Source organism: Castor canadensis, chromosome 12 (genome assembly GCF_047511655.1).
Source record: "Castor canadensis chromosome 12, mCasCan1.hap1v2, whole genome shotgun sequence".
Classification (NCBI taxonomy): domain Eukaryota; kingdom Metazoa; phylum Chordata; class Mammalia; order Rodentia; family Castoridae; genus Castor; species Castor canadensis.
Window position 1 is genome coordinate 61508687 of NC_133397.1, and position 22992 is coordinate 61531678.

General features: G+C 42.6%; 1 protein-coding gene across 1 annotated transcript in view; it reads left to right on the forward strand.

Moving 5' to 3' along the window:
- Vax2 (ventral anterior homeobox 2) overlaps positions 1-22890 on the forward strand; it is a 30711-nt gene extending 7821 nt beyond the window's left edge. Inside the window, exons 2-3 of the mRNA XM_074051007.1 lie at positions 11251-11438; positions 21865-22890. Of these exons, the coding sequence (XP_073907108.1) occupies positions 11251-11438; positions 21865-22305 (629 nt within the window). The 3' untranslated portion in view covers positions 22306-22890. The remainder of the gene's footprint in view (positions 1-11250; positions 11439-21864) is intronic.
- Positions 22891-22992: the final 102 nt, after the last annotated feature.

Sequence of the window (22992 nt, forward strand, 5' to 3'; positions counted from 1 at the left end):
TTCACCTCTGTCAGTCCTACAGGTGAGGAACAGTAGCTCACTGGCATTTTGCCTGACTTCTTTGTTAGTGAGTTTGAATGTCTTTTCCATGGTTTTTTGGGTTTTTTTCTTTACTTTTTTTTCTTCCTTCCTTTCTGCCTGCCTTCCTTCCTCCCTCCCTCCCTCTCTCTCTATCTCTCTCTGTCTCTCTCTCTCTCTCTCTCTCTCTCTCTCTCTTCTTGAGGACTGGGGTTTGAACTCAGGGCTTTGTGCTTGCAAAGCAGGTGCTCTACCCCTTGGACCCCACCTCCAGTTCTCCTCTTTCCATGTTTATCAGCGATTAGCATTTCTTTCTCTGTTATCTACTAACTCATTTCCTTTGAAATATTCCTTTCCTTACTGATTTATAGAAACTCTCTATTATGGATAGTACCTCACTGCTTTCAATTATGTGTTGCAATTTTGGAAGGTTTAGTTTGTCTTTTAATTTTGTTTATCATATCTTGTTTTCTGAAGAATAAGATGTCTTCTTAATTATAAAAGCAATTGAAGCTGTTTTGTTATGTTGTGTAAAAGTAGAATTCCTTATTTCTCCCAGGATTTGCCCCCCGCCATGTAAATTATAGATTTTTTTAAAAAGAATTATTTTACAAACTGCTCTTTTCATTTAACAAGTATTTTGTGGAACTCTATCTAGAATTGCTTCATTCTTTTGACTAGCTACACAGTAACCCACTATGTAGATGGGTATTTAGGTTGGTTTTACTTTTTTCACTACTACAAACAATGAACATCTTGTATCCTAATTTAAACACTTTAAACAAAATCTCATGAAACAATTTGAAAAATGTAAAAACGTGTGGGTTATCTTATTACAGTAAGGAATCACTGGATTTTTGTTGTTGTTGTCCTGATAGTCGTATTGTAACTTAGTTTCTTTTTAAAAAACATTTTTATTAGTATATGATCAATATACAGGGGATTTCATTGTGATATTTCCATATATACATATACTGTAACTTGATTTGGGTCATCCCTCCATTACTCTCCCTCTCCCCCTACTCCCCTTCTTAAAATAACTTCAACAGGTCAATGTTCCATATGCATACATGTATAGAGAGTACCCCAGCCATGTTCACCTTCCCTTACCCTCTTCATTTACCCTCCCCTTCCCACTAGCACCCTCCCTTTAACAAGACCTGTGTTACATTCCTGCCCTTCATTGTTTAAGTGTCTGTTCATTGTTCAGTGGGGATTTTGCCTTGGATAATTTGGTTTCTTTTTTGGGCAAATGATATGTCAGTGATTTGCTTAAAGTTACAGCAATACAGAAGACATAGGATTGTTTCTGATTTGATAATAGTTGAAGTTGGGCGATAGGTATATCAGAGGCCATTATACTAGTCTTTCTAATTTTCTTATATGTTTAAAATTTATCATAATAAAATGTTTAAGATAGTTAGGATAATTTACATATACATGGATTATAATTACAAGATAAATTCCTAGAAGTGAAGTTTTAAAAATCCAAACATACACACTTAAAGTTATTATAGATATTTCCACATTTTATGCCAAAATGTATTAATTTATATTCCTGGTAATTAAATATAAATGTGTCATTTCCCTACATCCTTTTATTTTTTTATTTTTTTTTCCTTTTATTATTCATATGCGCATACAAGACTTGGGTCATTTCTCCCCCCTGCCTCCACACCCTCCCTTACCACCCACTCCGCCCCCTCCCTCTTCCCCCCCACCCCCTCAGTACCCAGCAGAAACTATTTTGCCCTTATTTCTAATTTTGTTGTAGAGAGAGTATAAGCCATAATAGGAAGGAACAAGGGTTTTTGCTGGTTGAGATAAGAATAGCTATACAGGGCATTGACTCACATTGATTTCCTGTGCGTGTGTGTTACCTTCTAGGTTAATTCTTTTTGATCTAACCTTTTCTCTAGTTCCTGGTCCTCTTTTCCTATTGGCCTCAGTTGCTTTTAAGGTATCTGCTTTAGTTTCTCTGCGTTAAGGGCAACAAATGCTAGCTAGTTTTTTAGGTGTCTTACCTATCCTCAGCCCTCCCTTGTGTGCTCTCACTTTTATCCTACATCCTTTTAATCCAGGATGTGCTTTTATGTTGTAGAGTGAAATCTTTTAAAGCAAAAAAAAGAGAAGAAGAAAAAACAACTTTCAGTTGCTAGTGAGGTTAAGCATGTTTAAAAATATTTATTCTTCATTTTAATTTTCTCTTCTGTGAATCATTTGGGCATTTAGCCATTTTTCTATTAGATTGTTTCTCGCTTTCTTTAAGCTATTTATATGCTTAAGAAATACACCCCTTTTCTGCAACATGTGTTGAAAAGCCCTAGATCTTTTTATTTTTTAAATGTTGTGAGTTGTTTTGTGTTTTTTTTGTTTTTTGTTTTTCTGAGTTGAAATTGAAACTGTAATCACATCCAGTGGTCATCCCCTTTTGCTAATTCTGATTAGAAAGGTCTCCATCCAAAGTGAAAAATAGCACATACACCCAGAGTTGTCCCTCAGTATCTGTGAGGACTGGTTCCAGTACGGGACCCCTACACTCTCAGATGCTCAAGTCCCTTATATAAAATGGCCTAGTATTTACATATAACCTGCCCACATTCTAGCCATCCTCCTGGGTACTCTAAATCTTCTCTAGATTACTTATGCTCCTTACTACAATGCAAAAGTTATATAAATAGTTTGTATACTGCATTGCTTAGGAAATAATGATAAGGAAAAAGCCTGTACATGTTCAGCACAGATATACTTTTTTAAACTAATTTTGATCTGTAGTTAGTTGAGTCCTTGGATGTGGGGACACACACACCTTAAACTTTTATGTTTCAAAACTTTGGGGTAAAGGCTGAAGATATAGCTCAGTGGCAGAGCACTTGCCTAGCATGCACAAGGTCCTGAGTTTCATCTCCAGCACTGGAAAAAAATGTTGGGTAGTTTTTATAGGAAACCAAATAATAAAAATATGCACAAAGCAAGATTGGAGAAATCTTTCTTCCCTGATCAGGTTTAGTGTCCTAGAGGGAATAGAAGAGTAGGGTGTTTATCCTACCAGACTTTTTTCCTATGTGGTATACACACACACATACAACATGAGTTTAGTTTTAATATGTATAAAAGTAATATATATTAAAATGAATATGTATAATATACATAGGTTCTGTTCTGTATTGGGTTTGCAAGCACACTGTTCTCACTTAGCAGTATCCAAGTGAACATCCATTCGGTCAGTACATGGAGATGTACTTCATTCTTACTAATGTCTACAAGTAGCCAACGCATGACTACACAGAGATTTCATCAACAATTTTCCTAGTAAGCATTCAAGCTTTTCCTTTTCTTCTTTTACAAATTATGTTACAAACAGTGAGTTTACTGGCATATCAAATATGCCAGTATTTCTCTGGGATACAAGGCTCTATATTCTGGGTGTGGTGATGCATGCCTGTAGTCCCAGCCAGTTGGGAGGGAAGGCATGAGTATCTTGAGCCCTGGCAAAGGTAACTTTCAAGATGCTGTCCCAAAAAACAAAAGGTTGAGGGAGTAGCTCAAATGGTAGAGCGCTTCCTGATGTTGATAATAGGTGAATTTGGGAGAGAGGTATATCAGGGATCATTATACTAGTCCCTCTAATTTTGTATATGTTTGAAATTTATCATAATAAAACATTTTAAAAAGTAAGGATCATTTCACGTATGCATGGTATGATTATAATTATAAGGTAAATTCCTAGAAGTAAAAATTTTAAAACCCACGTATACACACTGAAAGTTATTATAGATATTTCCTCATTTGATTACAAAATGTACTAATTTATATTCTTGGCAATCAAATATAAATGTGTCATTTTTCCACATCCATCTGATCCAAGATGTTCAATCCCCAGAACTGCAATAGAAAGTTCTATAAAATTTCTGAGACCAAGGGTCTGTGCTGGAGAGAACCTAATTACCCTCAACTTAGCCAGCACAATTTTCCTAGTCTGATAGATAAAACATGTGATCTTTAAAAAAAGGTATCTCCTTGCTTCTTAACTTTCATTTCTCTGATTCATTCTGAGCTTATTTTTTTACTTTTATTAGTCACTAGTATTTCTTCTCTGAATAATTTTTCCCGTTTTCCACCAGAATTGCTTGACTTTGCTCTCTGGTCTATAGCTAGGCATTAGGACACTGTTATACATACATTATGAATATTTTCTCCCAATCTGTCATTTCTTTTTAAACTGTCTCTCACCATGCAAAAGCTTATTCTGGATATTAAAGTCTGTTGTTTATTTTTCCTTAAAATTTTTCTTCAATTTTTGGAACTTTATTTTTTATATTTAAGGGTTAATCAGCTCGTGTTTGTTTTTGCATGCAGTGTGAGAAAATTTACTTTATTCCAAATAATGAGCGAATTGTCCAAAAGCTATGACTTTAATAATCCCGTCTTTCTTCTAACTAATTTGAAATATTATCTTTATGGACATTCTAAATCCACATAGATGCATGGATTTGCTTCATAACTCTCATGCCAGCATCAGACCATTTTAGTTGCAGCAAATTTAAAAAATCTGTCTTGCTCTGTGGCAGTGTGAATGTTCTCTTCTCATTGTTTACCATTTTTAAAACATTTTTCTCCCACTTTCAATTTTACCAATAAATTGGAGAATGAATTTTCCATAAGGAATTTTTGTAGTAATCACATTACATTTGAGGATTAGAGCAGGAAGGACTTTGTCTCACCAGAAAGTCAGTACATTACCAGCTTGTCATGCAAAGGGACTACCTGGGCACTGGGTAGGAAATGACGTCAGGAAGGCTTTCAGGGCTCTTATTTTGGCCTGGACCTTGGAGCATAAGATAACTAGCATTAGGCCAGGTGGGTTACCATCTCTCCCAAAGGGTTTTAGGACAGATTCACTTTCTCTATTCCTTCAAAATGTACCATTCTATGAGGAGACACAAAAGGCAGCAAAACTCAGGGCTCATTTCATTTAAACTCAAGCATTTTCACCCCAATAGTGCCTGATGGAAGCTTTGGAATCAAAGTTGTCCGTCCTTCCTGGTGCTTCCCCCAGATCCACTCAGAAAAGGAGCAATTCAGGGGAAAGGTTGGTGTCAGCAAGAATGGGCTAGATTTTTCTACAGCAACAACTCCAAATCTTAGAGGCTTAACCAAACAGAGGCACATTTCTCACTCACATGGTAAGGCCATTGCTCGTGGGCAGGGGCTCATCTTGGTACTCAGAAACCCAGGCTGATGATTCTAAGACCATTGCAGTAGGAAGAGAAGGAGGGAGTGATGCACACATGTAGTGCTTACTGGGTTTTGGTTATTTGGAGGAGACACAGTAATAACCCCCTATTTTATTTAATTAGCTTCTCAGCACTCATCATTACTTTACCTGTTTTTAATTTTTTAATTAAAAAAATTATTGTAATTTATTTTCTGTCTCCCTCCTCATTACGAGATCTTTGAAAACAGAACCTTGTCTAGTTTGCTCATTTCTATATCTCCAGACCTTAGAATAGTACTTGGCACATAGTAGGTATTTATCAAGTGCGTTTTGAATAGTCAAATAAATATGCTCACTGCAGAGATGGAGCAATGCTGCACAGTTTGTCCCATAAGTTAGTTTTTGCACTTGATGTCAGTTCATATAATTATTGCCTCACTCTTTGCTTCTTTGCCGTTGCTACATCTAGTGTAGAAGTACCATAAAGTGTTCAGCCATTTTGTTTAGCCATTTCCCTTGTACATTTCATTAAGGATGCTTTTAAATTTTCAACATTTTGAACAATGTTGCAAAAAATCATGCAACACATGAGTCTATATTTATGTAAGACAAATACCTATTAAAATTTAAAAATTTCTGTAGCAAAAGTTATTTGCATCTTTAATCCTGATGCAAATCCAAATGCAATCTTAAAAGGTTATAACAATTTATGGTCCTACCAACAGGGTATGGGATGGTGAATTTCCCTACAGTGCATCAATGCTTTATTAATCACCTATTAATGTCTTTCCCATCTCATGGTGATAATGTCTTTCTATGGCTGCTTGAACTTGTATTATCCTGATTACTATGAAAATACACCCATCTTTTAGTGTATTGGCCATTTGGATGCCTTTTTCTGTGAACAATCCAAATAAATTGCTTGAGCATTTTTCTACTAGGCCATTTCTCTTTAAAAATAATTTATTGAACTGATAGACTGTTTGTCTAGCACATGTGAGGCATGGATTGGATCCCCAAGCACCATAAAAAGAAAGGAAGGAAGAAAAGAAGAAGGAAGAAGGGGGGAGGGAGGAAGGAGGAGAGAGGAAGTGAAAGAAAAAGGAAAAAATCATTTATTTATAATTGCATTTTGTATGTTCTGGATATTATTTCTTTGCCTATTTTTAAAGTATCTTTTCCCAACTGCTTCTTGTGTTTCACCTTGGTTTTGGTGCTTTTCTCAGCTTTCACACTGTCAGATGCATTCTTTGAGTTTCCTTTACAGCCTCCAGTTTTCTATCTTGCTTAGAAAGCTCCTAACAAACCTCAAGCTATAAAAATATTCTCCTATATTTTCTTATAATACCTTTATCATTTTATGCTCTATGACTTGCTTTGAAATCTACCTGAAGCTTCTTATTTATAATGTGAAAGAAGAGTTTCACTTAATTTTCTTCCAAATGGGTAATTTATGGTCACCAGTCTACTTAAGTCCACTTATTGACCAGCACGATGTGTTTCCTTTTAGAATGTCCCTTCATCATGCACTAGATCACCACATAAACGTGTCAAGTAGTGTACCCTTCATTCTACTGTTACCCAATATTCAGTCATTTGAGTACCATCTCCATTTCTGTTGTATTCAGATTCCATCTATTTACTTAATACATTAGCATAATGCATTTTAAAATTAAATACTCATTTTAACCTCATCCTAAGCATGTAAAATCACGGGTTTAAGATTTTTCTAGTAAAAATTAAAATAAAGTGCACAACTTTTGAAATGACAAATGTTTATTATGTGCTGTTTTAAAACATCTTACAATCCACAAGCAGAATGCAGAGGCACTCTGGGGAACCAGCATTATATTCTTTCCACTAATGAATTTGTGCATTTCTGTGACAAAATAGCACTCTAACTTTGTGGCAATTTTTGCTAGTGTTAACTTCCTATGATGAAATAACTATAGAGTTACAAGAAATTGTAAACACAGTACAGAGAGGACCCACATATCCATCACTCAACCCAACTTCTCCCTTTGGAGGCATCTTATGCATCTCAATCACATTATCGGAATCAAAAAGATTGACATGGGTGCAAAATAATCAGCTGTTTCTGCCATTTTTCTTTGCATTATTTTTCTTAGTATATATTTCTATGATGTTTTGTCACATTTGTAGATCCATCGTACCACTGTCACAATTAAAACACAGAACTGTTGTGTCACCACAAAGGAACTTCTTCATGCTACTCATTTGTGGTCATATATTCCCTGTGTCCCCACACCCTGGTAACCATTGATCTCATCTTTACTTCCATAATTTTGTCACTTAGATGGTATATAAATGTAACCATATAATACATAACCTTTGGGGACTATTTTTCTCAGTATAATTCTCTGAGTAAGCTGTGTGTGTCAACACTGATTTGTTTTTATTGCCGAGTACCCCATTGTATGGTTGTGCCACTGCTTGTTTAAACCATTCTCCTATTTGTAAATTTATTTATTTATTTATTTTTGTGGTTTTGTGGCCTAAGCACATGCTAGACAAGCATTCTATCATTGAGCTATATCTTGAGCCCTAACCATCCCTTATCAAAGAACATCTGGTTTGTTTGTATTTGGGGACCATTGAAAGAAAGTTGCTGTGCACATTAGTGTACAGGTTTTTATGTGAACGTAAGATTTCATGCCCAGGAGTTCAGTCACTGGATTGTATGGTGAATACATATTTAATTCTCTAAGGAACTACCAGGCTACTTCCCAAAGTGGCTGAATCATTTTACATTCCCACCAACAAAGTATGAGTGGTCCAGTTTCTATGCATCCTCACCAGGCATTGTCATCCTCAGTATTTATTTTTCTTTATCTTTTTTCTCTATCCCCTTCCTTCCTTCCTTCCTTTCTTCCTCCCTTCCTATGTTTGTGTGCATGTGCTTCTGTCTTTTTTTTCCATGTAGTATTTTGAATTTTAGCATCCTTATAGGTGTTTCTCGTTGCAACTCAAATTTGCCTGTCCTTGGTGGCTGATTATATAGGACATCTTTTCATGTGCATATTTGTATGGCATATTTTGATATCTGGTGGCAAGTCTGAAGTTGCCATTCTTGTAGAGTGACCCTGAGGGACACAGTTGACCTTGTTTGCTCTTTTAGGGTGAGGAGGGGGTGGGCCCTGTGTATGGCTTGACTTCATGGTAAGGGGCTCAGGCTCAGCAGCAGGGTGGACTCTGGGAAGATGACTTAAATGAGGATATGAATCCTTTGGGACCAGGTGTGACAGTCCCTTCCTCCTAGCCATACCTCCCCCCACCCCAGACACATTGCATCAAGCAAATGCCTTTGGGTTGGAAGTGTGGCTCAAACATAGAGCGCTTGCCTAGCAAGTGTAAAGCCCTGAGTTTAAACCCCATTACTGCCAAAAAAACAAAACAAAATAATGCCTTTGCAGATGGATTCACTTGGATGTTATAAGAAAGTTCTGTCTGGTGATGGTGGAAAAAGAACAAAGGGAGCCAACCCTGTGATAACATAGTCACAAATATTACCCTATTTTTTGGAATGTGGAAAGAACTGGAGCTGGGGAGCTATATTGTCCCAAATGGTTACTACAGGCTCTCATGCATTTTATGAGCTCTGCCCAGTGCCCAGGCAGGACCTAGTCTAGGTTGGCAGAGCACGGGGCTGGAGGAGGGTCATCTCTGAGCAGTGACTGCATTCCCCACCCTGATTCACTTTCTTCCTGGGGTTGGCTGTGAACCTAAAGATGCTTGAGAACCTTGGAGATCAGGAGTAGGACTCATGAGCCTGGATCCCTGAGGAGCCAGGGTGTACCCTAGAGGGTGAGCACCCATTGACATGGGCAGAAGCACCAAAGAGGTGCTAATGGGGCAGGAAGCTGGGTGGAGGGAATGACTGAGGCTGACCCTCTAGAGCAGGGCTTTTAAAAGCAAGACCACAGTCCCTGTGGATCACAAGGAGTCTCCTGGCAAGCAGCACATCTTAAGTACAGCTCTGTCCATATGTTCTCCAGAGGAATGATGGAGCCATCCAAAAGATTCCTTTATTCATTCATAACCAGTCTTCTGCATTATAACCTACCAAATGAAGTATTAAGAATTGCCCCACAAAGGTCTTCGTGAAGTAAAATGAGGTGTTTTTCCCCTTGCAGTGCTGGGAATCAAACCCATAGCTAGGCAAGTAGTGTACCATGAGGTAGGTACATCCCAGCCCTTTTTTTTTTTTTTTTTTTGAGATAGGGTCCCACTACATAGTTCATGCTACCTTTGAACATACTATATAGTCCTATATAGTCCAGACTGGCCTCAAACTCCCAAGTGCCGGGATTACAGGGGTGTGGACACCACACATGAGAAAATGAGGATGTTTTCTAGAGTTTATTGAACACTGTCAATAACTTGAGTAAAGTTAAAACTTAAAGTTTTAAGTAAACTTGACTAAGTTTACTTGAAACTTATTCCTCTATTTCCTCATCTGTAAAATGGGATAGTTCCAACTCCATTTAGACACTGGGAAAGTTAAAAGTCTTAAAAACAGTGTCTGGCCCCACAGCAAGTATTGGGGAAGTGTCAGCTGTTGTTAAGACTGAAAATGTGAGCAGCCTCTGACCTGTTGCAAACTCCTGCTGTGCGCCCCCTGGTGGTGATCTAAATTCCTGCAGTTGTGGAGGCCACATTGATACTGGGCTTCCTCAGGGCTGCCTTGAGTTGGTTAGCGGTCCAGTGCTGCTGTTCTTCCTAATATGGTAAATTACAGTTAGCCTCCTTTCATCACTAGCAACATCTTTATTGGGAGTGGTTTGATAAAACATCCACGGTACCATGCTGCCTATTTCTGAAACCTGATTTTTAAAATGTTCTAATATCTAGATTTCAGGTCAGTAATGTGTAGTTCAGGCATGGATTATCTTTACCCTTATGGTTCAAGTTGATGTCTACATATCACCACCGCTACCCCCTAAATATTTTACCCTTCTGAGCACTTTGTATTGTTATGAAGTGAGGCTATGTGGTGAACATAGGTTGAGGGTTTTTAATCTGTCTTAAACGGTCTCCAAAATATTGGAGCTACCGTGCATAGAGGGTGTGACTCTGCTGTTCAGTACATGTGAGGAGTGATGGAAGTCCCCTCTGGAAGTCATCCCAGCAGCCTGATGTGGCAGTTGTCCCTAGGCTGCTTCTGAAGATTTTAACTCCCCATTTTGTCCTCTACACCACACCAGCTAACTTCAGGTGTGTCTGTGAGGCAGAGGGCATAGGACCTGGCTTCTGGACGTTAGTAAGCCTTACCTGACTGACCACACCCAATTCCAATCCTTCTTCTCTGTACCTGAGGACTCAGCATATTGATTTCTGTTTATTTTTACTCTGTTAAGCGAATGGAATCTTGACTGGGCCAGAGTGAGTCTTTTCTGCCCAGGCCATGAGAGCAGAACTGACATTTGTACTGAGGCATATATATATATATATATATATATCCATCCATTTTATATGACATGCTGCATTGAGTAGTTGAAGAAACTGGGCCCAGAGGGGGTGAGTAACTTGGCAGAGGTAAACAGTCACACCTGGGCCAGAGGAGAGCACCATGTTAGGCTCTTATCAAGATACTTGTTAGTAGCCAGGCACGGTGATGGATGCCTATAATTTCAGCACTTAGGAGCTGAAGCAGGATTGTGAGTTCAAGGCCAATCTGGGCTACATAGTGAGACTTTGTCTCCAAAGAAAATGAGAAAGAAAGGAAGGAAGGGAGGGAAGAAGGAAGGAAAGAAGGAAGGAAGGAAGGAAGGAAGGAAGGAAGGAAGGAAGGAAGGAAGGAAGGAAGGAAGGAAGGAAGGAAGGAAGGAAGGAAGGAAGGAAAGAAAGAAAGAAAGAAAGAAAGAAAGAAAGAAAGAAAGAAAGAAAGAAAGAAAGAAAAAGAAAGAGAAAGAAAAAGAAAGCAAGAGAAAGATGCTTGTTGGTGACCTAACTCAGCTAGCAAATTAATCTGACTCCCTTCATGGCCCCTGCAGATGCCAAGGGGACCATCCGGGAAATCGTCCTTCCCAAGGGCCTGGACCTAGACCGGCCCAAGCGAACCCGCACATCCTTCACTGCTGAGCAGCTGTACCGCCTGGAGATGGAGTTCCAGCGTTGCCAGTATGTGGTGGGCCGCGAGCGCACTGAGCTGGCACGCCAGCTAAACCTCTCTGAGACCCAGGTAAGAGGCCAGGCCCAGACCTCTCCGTGGCTGGAGAGGAGTGGCAACCCGGGAACTCCCTGGGGTATGAGGCCATGTACTACTACAGGGAAACCTGACTTTGGAGGAGTGCAGACATGCATGAGGGAAAGACTTAAAACTACAGATAAACAAAAGCAAAAATAGTGCCAGCAAGAGAGAGTTGGGCCAGCTTGGTGGCATACATCTGTAATTTGGAGCCTGAGGCAGGAGGATATCGAATTTGAGGACAGCCTAGGCTACATAGCAAGACCTTGCCAAGGAAGGAAGGGAGGGAGGGAGGGAGGGAGGGAGGGAGGGAGGAAATGAATCCATAAATGTTGAAGGAAGGAGCCTTCCAGATGTATCAGGCACCTTGGGTGGAATACAGGAGAAGGCCAGATAAATGGAGGGGTGGGCACATAGGACACAAAGAGTGGTCAGGGGATTCTGATATGTAAAAAGAACTTGAGGAAGGGATGGTGAGGGGTTGGCTTGCTGGGAACAAAGATTCTGGGGAGAGGCCTGGGATAATGGTGAGTACTTACAGTCCCAGGTACTTGGGAGAATGAGATGGGAGGATCACTTAAGCCTGGGAGTTTGAGAAAAGCTTGGGCAACATAGTGAGGGCTCATCTCCAAACACAAACCAAAAGACCAAAAATCGTCTGTTCTCCCTCATATGTGGATATTAGATCAAGGGCAAACACAACAAGGGGATTGGACTTTGAGCACATGATAAAAGCGAGAGCACACAAAAGAGGGGTGAGGATAGGTAAGACACCTAAAAAACTAGCTAGCATTTGTTGCCCTTAACGCAGAGAAACTAAAGCAGATACCTTAAAGCAACTGAGGCCAATAGGAAAAGGGGACCAGGAACTAGAGAAAAGGTTAGATCAGAAAGAATTAACCTAGAAGGTAACACCCACGCACAGGAAATCAATGTGAGTCAATGCCCTGTATAGCTATCTTTATCTCAACTAGCAAAAACCCTTGTTCCTTCCTATTATTGCTTATACTCTCTCTACAACAAAATTAGAAATAAGGGCAAAATAGTTTCTGCTGGGTATTGAGGGGGTGGGGGGGGAGAGGGAGGGGGTGGAGTGGGTGGTAAGGGAGGGGGTGGGGGCAGGGGGGAGAAATGACCCAAGCCTGTATGCACATATGAAGAATAAAAGAAAAATAAATAAATAAATAAATAAAAATAAAAATAAAAAAAAGTTTAGTGATCAAATTGAGATGTGCTAAAAGTTAAAACACAAAAATATTCTTAAAATTTTAGTATGTGGAGTAAATATGATCAAAGCATGTTAAATACATGTATGGAGATGTCATAACAAAACCCACTATTTTGTATAACAGATATACACTAATAAAAAATGTTTAAAGCTCAAAAAAAAAAAAAGAAAAAAAAATTCTGGAGAGAGAGGAGACATGACAGAATTAGGCTGGGGGTCTCTTGCTTCCCCATTCCAGCCCTTTCCACGCTCGGTCACCTTTCTTTCATCTCAGTGTGCTTCAGTCCCTCTTGTGCAGAGGACTGGTTGGAAGCCCCTTTCACCCAAGAAAGGCTGGCATTTTTAACCTTAGTATGCTTAACTGAAGGAAAAGCCTTTCGTAACTGAGCATCTGACCTGCATCAATGGAGATACTTTGAGCTGCCATTAGAGCTACAAAATGATAGTAATAAAGTCATAATTAGTACTTACCAGTACCAGGCTCTAAGTGCTCTACATGAATTAGTTAACTAATCCCTCCCAACAACCATGAGACACAGTCACCAGGACTACCCCATTTTGCAGACGGGAGGAGGTTATGCCCAAGGTCATAACCTGTCAATGAGTCTCAGAGCTGGGATGGAGAAAAGCAGTCTGGCACCTTTAGGTTGCCTGTAACCTGCAAGATCTTCCTTGAACTTGTCAAAGAATAACTCAGAGACCCCAAGGGTAGCTACAGCTGTAAGAATTTGATCTCATACATGAAGAAAATTAATCCATAAGTATATTGTAAGCACTGGTCAAACAGGATTTATAAAAGAAAGAGAAGAGAGGAGAGGAAGGAGGGGGTGAGGAAGCAGACAGTCTGAAAAGTGCACTGGTTTTCTGATGAGGCTATGAAGGCCTCTCTATAGTGCCCTGCTGTCCTTCCCTCTGCCTAGCACTTCTCTCCTCTGCAGAATTCCTCTGCTTTCTCAAGTCATATCAAAAGAATGCTGCCCTGCCCTGCCTAACCCTTGGGAGGGGTGGTCAGAGGGACCTGGATGTACTGCTCCCCTTGAGGGAGATCATGTTCCTCTGGTAAATCCAGAGCTCCAATGGCAGCAGAGGAGGAGGGCAAGGCAAGGAGGATGGGGAGCAGCTGCTGTCCTGCAAGGACACAGGACATGGTTTCCTCCTCCTGCCACTGTAGACTCCCCAACAATCCTGCTGACCTCCAGCCAGAGGGTCTAAGTCAGGGACTGGGAAGCCAAGCTTGTGCTCAGGGATGGCTACAATGACTGAGCCTGGCCTGGGGAAGTCCAGGAGACACCCTCCACACTGAAGACACGGCACAGTCAATACCAGCCTCTCCCTCTGCCTCACCTAATATTGTTCTAAACTCTCCCCTGAAACTGCTCTCTGGACACCTCAGATGCTCAAACCAGCATCTCCTTCTTGGTCCTCATCCTTCTGCACTCCACCCCCATCCATCTTTGACCCTTTGGAGGTCAACCCAAGCCCCTCCTCTTCCAGCAGACCTTCCCCAAGGCTTCTTGACTGTGTACCAAGATAACTTTCCCTTGGGATTTGACCTTAAAGTATGTGTTTGTGTTTCTGTGTTGTGGTGGTACTGCCCTAGGACAAGAGTACATTGAGGTCATATCATCTCTTCAGGCCCCCTGAAGAGAAGCCAGTTCTCAGCTAGGTGCACAGTGAGCCCCCCACTGATCCTCAACTTCCTACTTACTGTTTATGTAGTCTGTTATGGTTTGTATCTGGAATGTCCCCCAGTCTTGTGTGTTGAAAACTTGGTCCCCAGTGCAGCAATGTTCAAAGGTAGGGCTTTGGGGAAGTGATTGGATTATGAGTGCTCTGACCTTCAATGGGTTAATCCTTTGAGGGTTCATAATCTGATGGGTTATTAGGATGTGATGGAAACTTACAAGGTGGAATCTAGTTAAAGGGAGTGGGTCTTTGAGTGCATGCCCTTGGGAGGCTGTATCTTATCCATGGTTCCTTCCTGTTTTCCTCCCTTTCTGCTTCTGGGCTGCTATGAGGTAAAGCTCTGCTCTACCATAACACACCCTCTCCACTATGATGCTCTGCTTCACTACAGGTCCATAATAATGGGGCCAAGTGACCATGGACTGAAATTTCAGAAACTGTGAGCCAAAATAAATCTTTTCTTCTTGAAGTTGGATTTCATAGGTATTTTGTTTCAATGATGGAAAGCTTACTAACACACTCTCCTTTCTCTTTCTTTGATCCTGGGGTTGTGCAATAGTGTAAATATCATACAGCTAACATCTACTGGACACTTCCCTCTCACCAGGACCCTTCCTAAAGACTTCACATATCCTAACTCAGCCTTGAGGGATTGATGTTCCAATTCTACCACCAACCAGTTCTTCAATCCTCTGACTCCAAATGGATGTTCAATAATTTGATGCTAACACTAATTCCCAGAGTCAGCATAGACTCCAAGGTCTGTGGGTTCAGTCCCACAATATAGTGCCATGGCAGATGCCAGTTGCAAGTCCCAGAAGCCACCTGTGCTTCTTTTAAGGGGTCCTGAATTTAGAGGCCTCCACATCGCCTTCCTCAGTCTCCATAATTCACTGGAATGGCTCACAGAGCTCAGGAAGACCCTTCTCTTATATATGCTGGTTTATTATAAAGAACACAAATCAGGAACTGCTGATACATGGGGCAAGGAGAACAGAGTGAGGATGCGCCATGACTCACCCTCCAGCATTTCCACAGGAGAAACAGACAGCCCAGTCTCCAACCTCATCCCCTCCCAGGAGGTAAATGTTCCCATCCTATAATCGTGAGTATGGACCTGCTCCATCCTGAAACTATCAAGCTTTTACTTCCACTCCCCTACCCCATCACCTCATTAGCATAAATTCAGATGTGGTCGACAGGGGCTCACTTCTATCACTCAGGACACTAAAACTTAAGGAGCTCTCTGCTATGATCCAGAATTAAAGCCAAACATTTTTTTGTATTCATATTAAGTGTTTATTGCTTCCACCTTAAATGGAAAGAAACTGAGGAACAGAAAAATTAAATAAATTGTTCAAGAGTTAAAGCTGGTTGGGCTGGGGGGAGGGGCTCAAATGGTAGAACTCCTGCCTGGCAAGCATGAGGCCCTGAGTTCAAACCCCAGTACTGCCCCCCCCCAAAAGATTTAAAGCAGATACATTCACTAGCTCATTTAATCTTTGGAAAAAATTGGCTTTATGGGTAACATTATCCCTATTTAAGAAATCTGAGCCTTGGGAGGTTAATTAACTTGCCTAAGGTTATTTAGGTAGAATTTCATGGAATTGTTAGTCAGAAAATATTCTTTTTTTAATTTAGAGACTACTTTATTAGTTTTTGTAATCAAACCCATGTAGATAAGACCTTATATATTTAATACAGTGTGTTACTGCTATACAAGTGAAAAAAATAAGTTTACTATTTCTAGGCCAATATGGCTATTAATTTCTGTACAATGTCAACTCAACACAGTAAACTGGGACACTTTTTTCCAAAATTGACAGCACAGCTGAAGTTTCCAAATAATACATATGTGTGTGTGTATACATTTGTAGTTTTATAAAAAGAGCAATAATAGCAGTATGTTATACAATAGCAGCAACAGCTTTTACAAGTTCTGCAATCATCTGAGCAAAATTGTAGACATCCAACATACTCCATTAAAAAAAAAAGAAAAAGTAAAAATCAAAACCCTAGAAAACAGCAAAATTTTGTTACTGTTGTGGTATCTGGCACCATTTTCAAAAAACATTCTTGAAGCTGAGCACATCGGCAAACGTATAGTCCCAGCTATTTGGGAGACTGAGTCAGGAAGTTTGCTGGAGTTCAGGTGTATGAGACCAGCCTGGACAACACAGTGAGACCCTGTCTCAAATATATTCTAAGGCACCAGGAATATGGCAGAGAACAACACAGACCAGGCGCCTCTGTGCAGCTTACCTCTGTGGAGAAAAGGACAAACAGTATCTGAGTGATAAGTGCAGTGAGGGACATAAAATGCAGTAGTGTGATAGATTCATACAAAACTGTTTATTGAGGTGGTCAAGGAAGGTCTTTTTTGAGGTGATGACACCAACCTCAGACCTGAATGACAGGGAAGAGATGGCTAGAGGAAGAGCCAGAAGAGAAGTCAAGGCAAAGGGAAACTGTGAAGACCTGGGCTGGAATGTGGCATAGAATGTTCTAAAAGTGTCAAAAGGCCAATGTGGCTGGAGTTATAGGGCAGTAGGGTAAGTAAGTCAGGCTAAAGATGTACTGCTTACAGCCCATGGGAAGACATTACAGGAAGAGTGACATGAGATGACTGGCATTTTACAGAAGTCATTCTGGCTGCCATCCAGTGAATGAGTTAACAAGAGATAAGAGTGGGCCAGTTGAGCACAGCTGACATGGAGACTTGAGCAGAGTGATGGTGGAGGAGAGAAGTAGAATGGTCTGAGATGGATGTATTCCAATTTGGAGACAGAACCTGCTAGGGCTTGCTTGTGGATTACATGTATAGGGTATGGAAAAGGATATATCTTAGGCTGGAACTCTTGGGTGCATGTTGAAGCCCTTTACAAGCTGAGAAGATGGTGAGGGAGCAGGACAGTGGGAGAAGTACAGTAGGAAAGAGCAGAACAGTTTGATTAAGTGTGAGGTCCAAGTGGAGATGTAGGAAGGCACATCCAGAAAATGGATGGAATACTAACGCATTAAAAAAAAATGAGGCCCAATCTTGTGGAAATTCAGGAAGAGTAACCTTAGGAGCAAGGATTGGAAGTGTCTGGAAGTAAATGGTTCTGATGGACAACAGGGCTGGTCTCTGGCACTGCACTGAATGAGTGACCCTCTTCTCTCCAAGGGTCAGCTTCTCTCTCTGTCCATTTCTTCTGCTGCCAACTGATGTCTCTACCCCACAGGGAAGGCCCAGGTGTGCTCACATTTCATTCGGATAGAGAAAACATGGAGCTTGTCCAGAGCCCATGCTCATTCCTAGTCTCTTTCTTAATCTGTATGTGCCCACTTATCTTGAGTGGTCTGTACAGAAGGTCACCTACCTCTAGCCCACCAGGACCAAACACACAGAACTGTGAGGTTCCTCCCTCCCTTCCCATCCTGGGGCTCTGCCAGATGAAGGTTCCCCTATGTAGGCTCAGTGAACAAGACAGAGTGCAGCTGACCTATGACCCTGGCCTTGCCCAGGTCCCATGGCTGTGCAGTGGAGGAGGGCACAAGGAGCAAGAGGGGTCTCACAGGATCTCTCTCTTGGAACTATGGGAAGAATCTTCCACCCATCCTTATATGTTGTGACATGTGCTGAAAACTCCTCCCGAGGACAAAGAGAACAGGTATAGTCCCATTTAATCCAGTTCTCCTTGCTTTTAGAAACCTGATACACATTGTCACTATGCTTTGTTTAAAAACAGATTTGGGTCAGGTATAGTGACACACACCTGAAATACCAGCGCCGGGGGGATTGCGGTAGGAGGATTGAGTGTTTGAGGCCAGCCTGGGCTATATTGTGAGACCCTGTCTCAAAAAAAAAAAGGAGGGTGTCCGACTAAAACAGCATTTCTCAAGCTATGGCCTATGGAACTAACCTGGGCTTCTTGATAACATACAGACACCTGCATCACTCTCAGCCCAGAGATTTCCAGGGAAGAACTAACAATCTGTATTTTTTGTCTTCTCTGCGTAGTAATACATGAAAATCAATGGATTATTATAAAATGGCCAGTTCTGCCCAGCTGATAATAAGCACTGTGCTGCTTAAAAGACTTCCATTTCTGCCAGGCATGTTATCAAACCCATTGTTATTAGCTCATGGAGTCTGCCCAATGTCATTCATCTAGCCAGTTAGAGGAAGAACCAGAATTGATTCCAGGGCTGTTTGATCTCAGAGGCTTCTCCACTAGATTGTTAGCTACTTCTACCAAAGCATTTGCCACATTGTAACACTTGCTAACCTGTCCATGTCCCCCACTACTGGTGGCTGAGAGCTTAGTGAGTTGAGATGGAGTTTTATTTACGTTTATTTTTTCAGCACCTGGCAATGTCTGGCATATATCAAACACTTGATATTTATGTATTGTCTGAATGAATGACCAGAATAGCAGGTTCAGAGCAGGAAAAAGAAAAGACGTGGCTGTGGAAGAAGGAAAGGTGAGAGGCCAGCTCAGGGTTTGCCTCACTTGACTGGCTTGGAAGACTTTGGCAGGACTAGGGGCCCAGGCTGAAGACAAATTACCAAGTCCTGATACTGGCAGGATCATCAGTTAGCTTGGATAAGAGCTACTGGTGCCTTCAAAATTGTCTTCATCCCCCGAGCAGCAGAATAAATGCTCCCTTCCTAGTGCAGGCTATAAAACCCAGGGCCACTCTAGCCTCTCAGATGCCATTCGTCTTAGATTCAGCATGTTCTCAGGGTTACAGGAAACAGTCATTAAAAGATTAAAGTCTTATTACTCAAGTGAATAATGAGTTTGGGAATTTAACACTGACCATGACCTCAAAGAATAGAATGGATAATCTAGCAAATGCTTTCCCAGTCCTGGAAACCATGCCCCAATTATGGTCTGTACTCTTTGGTCACAGTGTGGCCCAACAAGGGATCAGAATACGAAGCCACCAAGATGACAGTCTGCAGAGAAGCCCCAGCACAGCACTGAGAAGATGCTGCATAGGGAAGGTACCCAAGGACATGTATTGTACTTCAGGCTAGGACCTTAACCCTACCACCCTGTAGAGTTGGTCAGGAATGGCTTCCTGGAAGAGTGTGATTAAAGCAAACTTTAAAGAGCCAATAACTTTGGATTTAACTCTGGCAAGAGGTAGAACCAAAGGCTTCCTGGAAGAGAAGGAACACGTTTAGAGGACTCTGAGCATGTCTTCCCTGTGTTTGTCCCATGTTTTCTGAGCCTTATGAACCAGTCATTAGGAACCTTGGGACTGATGGTGGGAAGTAGAAACTCAGGTCTTCTCACACTCATCCTTGAAGGTGACAACACCAGCAACACATTGGAATCCCCACAGAGCTTTCTAGCACTACAGGTGCATCTGCCCCACCCCTTAGCAATTTTGATGGAATGGGGTTGGGATGGGGCCTGGGAATCAGGATGTAGACTGTCCCCTAGTAATTCCAATGTGGAGCCATGGTTGAGAATCTCTGAACTAGCCCACACATGACAACAAATGACATGCCAGTTCCCAGTCTTTGCTCCATATACCCTCTGCATCTCTCCTCCCCTTTTCCAGAGTCCAATTGTCCAGGAGGCTCCCCACCCAGGGAAGCCCCCATCACCTCTCCTTGCTACACCCAGAGCTGTGTGAAGACAAGGTGTGCAGGAGAACACCTTCCACAAACTGTCATTCTGTATTGGTCACACCCCTTGTTACTACCACTTCCTTGTACCTAACTGTCCTCTCTAGCTCGGAGCAAGAAGCTCCTGCGTCATGGGTCTAAGTGTTCCAATGGTGGACCAGTGAGATGTTGGCCTGACATATTTTCTGGCTGGTGAGCAAAGGCCACTCACTGCTTCCAGAAGGTACTTCCAATGCCTATAAGTGAGTCTTTCTGAGCCCCTGACTTATTTCCTATGGGAGGGGCACTCCTTTCCTTTCAGAGATGGAGGAAATCAGGTTTGTGGCCCCACAGAGCTGACTACTCCCAGCCTCCTCAGATGCCCATCTCAGAGGCCCAGAAAAGGTGTCTGTCCTTTATAGATGGTTTTCTTGGCATCTCTTTATCTTTAAGTTTGAGTGTGTAGCTATCAGAAGTCCACTCAATATCCTGCCATATCTTGTCCCTCTTGGTATTGGTATCATGTTGAGAAGTTTGATCTTTATAGGGATAGAGAGGGAAGGGACTGCTGAAAAGTCCAGAAGAACGACCAGACTGCATTAGAAAGAGCTCCCTCCAGAAGTATGTGGGGACCAAGACTAGAGGTAGTAATAGAACTGTCCTCAGACTGGGCAACTGGCCCATGTCCTATGCCCCAAGTCTCAGAGGGTCCCACTTTGGCCTCATCTAGTCATACACTTTCCTTCAGGGTGAGGACTCTGTAAAACCAAGGGGTCAAGCCCTCCGGGGGTCATGCCCTCCAAGAGCTTGCATCTTCTAACCACCCCCCCAGGCGTCCAGGATTCTAGAATTCCTGCCAAGTGACATTACCAGTGTCTGGCTGGGACGCTCCTGTCAGTCTTCCAAGGGAAGACCACAGACATTATTCAGAACCCCAGGCCCAAGAAACGCCAACTAGGGTGGGGGGGAGTTCTGTTTGTAGAATACAAACAGGCTGGGGTGTCCACACATGTATGTCAGAACCAGTGCAGGCCATGAGACAGTAGCTTCCACTTTACATCTCAACACTGTAGATGATAGGGTTTGCACCTGGGACAGAGAGACCTTGAAAGCATTGGTTTTCTCACTTTGGTGAGCTATAGAAATTGTTAGAGCCTGAGTCCAGCGACCCCCAGCCTGAGCTGACTGGGCAATAAGCAGTGAGTTCAGGGTTTAAGCTGCAGGTGGTTCTCGCAGGCAGCCAGAGTCAAGAGGCACTGCTGTAGGGACAGCTGTCAAGTTGAGAGGACACAGCATAGGGAAGGGTCTGCACTGAGAATGGAGAGGAGGTTGGAAATGGACATGATGGAGGGAGAATGTGAGGAAAGGCCCTGTGTGAAGAAGTTGACCTGAACTGCTCTATGCAGATGGAGCTTGGGGTGCTTTTGAGACCCCCATGGGATAATGTCTAACAGGCTATAGGGCGCTTGACCTGGACTTCAGTTCAGAGGCCTGGGCCAAGGCATAGTTGAGAATTATCCATACATAAATGGTGCCTAAGGCTATGAACTTGATTAAGAACAGAGTATGTAGACCAAGAAGAGAATTTCAACACTTCAATTGTACCCCCAAACTTCACCTTCTCTATCAGTCAATCCATTCCTCCATCCTAGGCCAGAGTCAGCTTTAGCTGTTCATAATTTGGGCATAGGGTCCCTAATCAGTTCCCCAGAGCAGGCTGCTTGTAAGAAGACTTTAATAACAATCTGTTCTTTCTCCCCTCCCCATGTTTGCCTCATCCGTATGTCCACCACTTCTGCCCTGCCCTATGCAATTCTCTTCTTTTCTTCTCCTACCTGCCCACTTTGCTCTGCCTGTCCTCTCTCCCCTCCTGACACCCCGTACCCACCCTCTGTCCCAAGGTAAAGGTCTGGTTCCAGAACCGACGCACCAAGCAGAAGAAAGATCAGAGCAGAGACCTGGAGAAGCGGGCATCCTCCTCGGCCTCTGAGGCCTTCGCCACCTCCAATATTCTGCGACTTCTGGAACAAGGCCGACTGCTCCCTGTGCCCAGGGCCCCCAGCCTCCTGACACTGACCCCTGGCCTGCCAAGCCTACCGGCTGGCCACAAGAGCACCTCCTTGGGTGACCCCAGGAACTCTTCCCCACGTGTCAACCCGCTGCCCTCAGCCTCGGCGTCCCCTCCAGTGCCACCCCCTCTACCAGCCATCTGCTTTTCCATGGCCCCACTGCTGGACCTGCCTGCCAGCTATGAACTGGGTTCCTCAGCCTTTGCGCCCTATAGCCGGCTAGAACGGAAAGTAGGCAGCCCTGGCCGGAGCAACAAAAAAGCTAACACTTAAGACTCCTACCTATGTGTGACACTGAATCCCCAGCACATCACTGTCCTAGCTTCCCAGCCCCCAGTGGACTGCACTGAGCAGGCCCCAAAGAGGAGAGGTGGTGATGCCATGCCCCTTCCCACCTGTCCCCAGCTCAGGGACTTGACCAAATGGCCTTGGTCCCGCAGCTCATGTGTGTGAGTGCAGTGTGTGTGTGTGTGTGCGTGTGTGTGCGTGTGTGTGCGTATCTCTCACTGAAATAAAAGAAAACAAAGACAAGGGAACCAGTCCCCACAGCACCACCTCACTCCCTTCCTTTCCTGTCCTCACTGTGAAGGAAAATGGGCTGAGTGAGGGAGATGTGAAATGGGAGAGGGTCTGTGGGTCCCCCTGACGACCACTCCAACGGAGCTCCCATCCAGGCATCCCAAGTCTCCCCGAACAATATCAGGGCTGTCTTTGGTTAAGCATTACCCTAAGCCAGCTCCTCTTTCAAACTTAATAATACTTGATGGGAGGGATATTGACTCCTTCAAGGGTTATCAATTCAAGGTGAAATCAGATCAGAGAGAGGGAAAAAGGGCATCAAATGTAGCCCAGGCAAGACTCCAGTGTTTAGAGAGGGTCTGCCCGTTGCAAACACTTGAACACGAAGCATCACAAATTTATTTTTGCTCAAGGTACTGTCATTGAACTTTTAAGTTACAG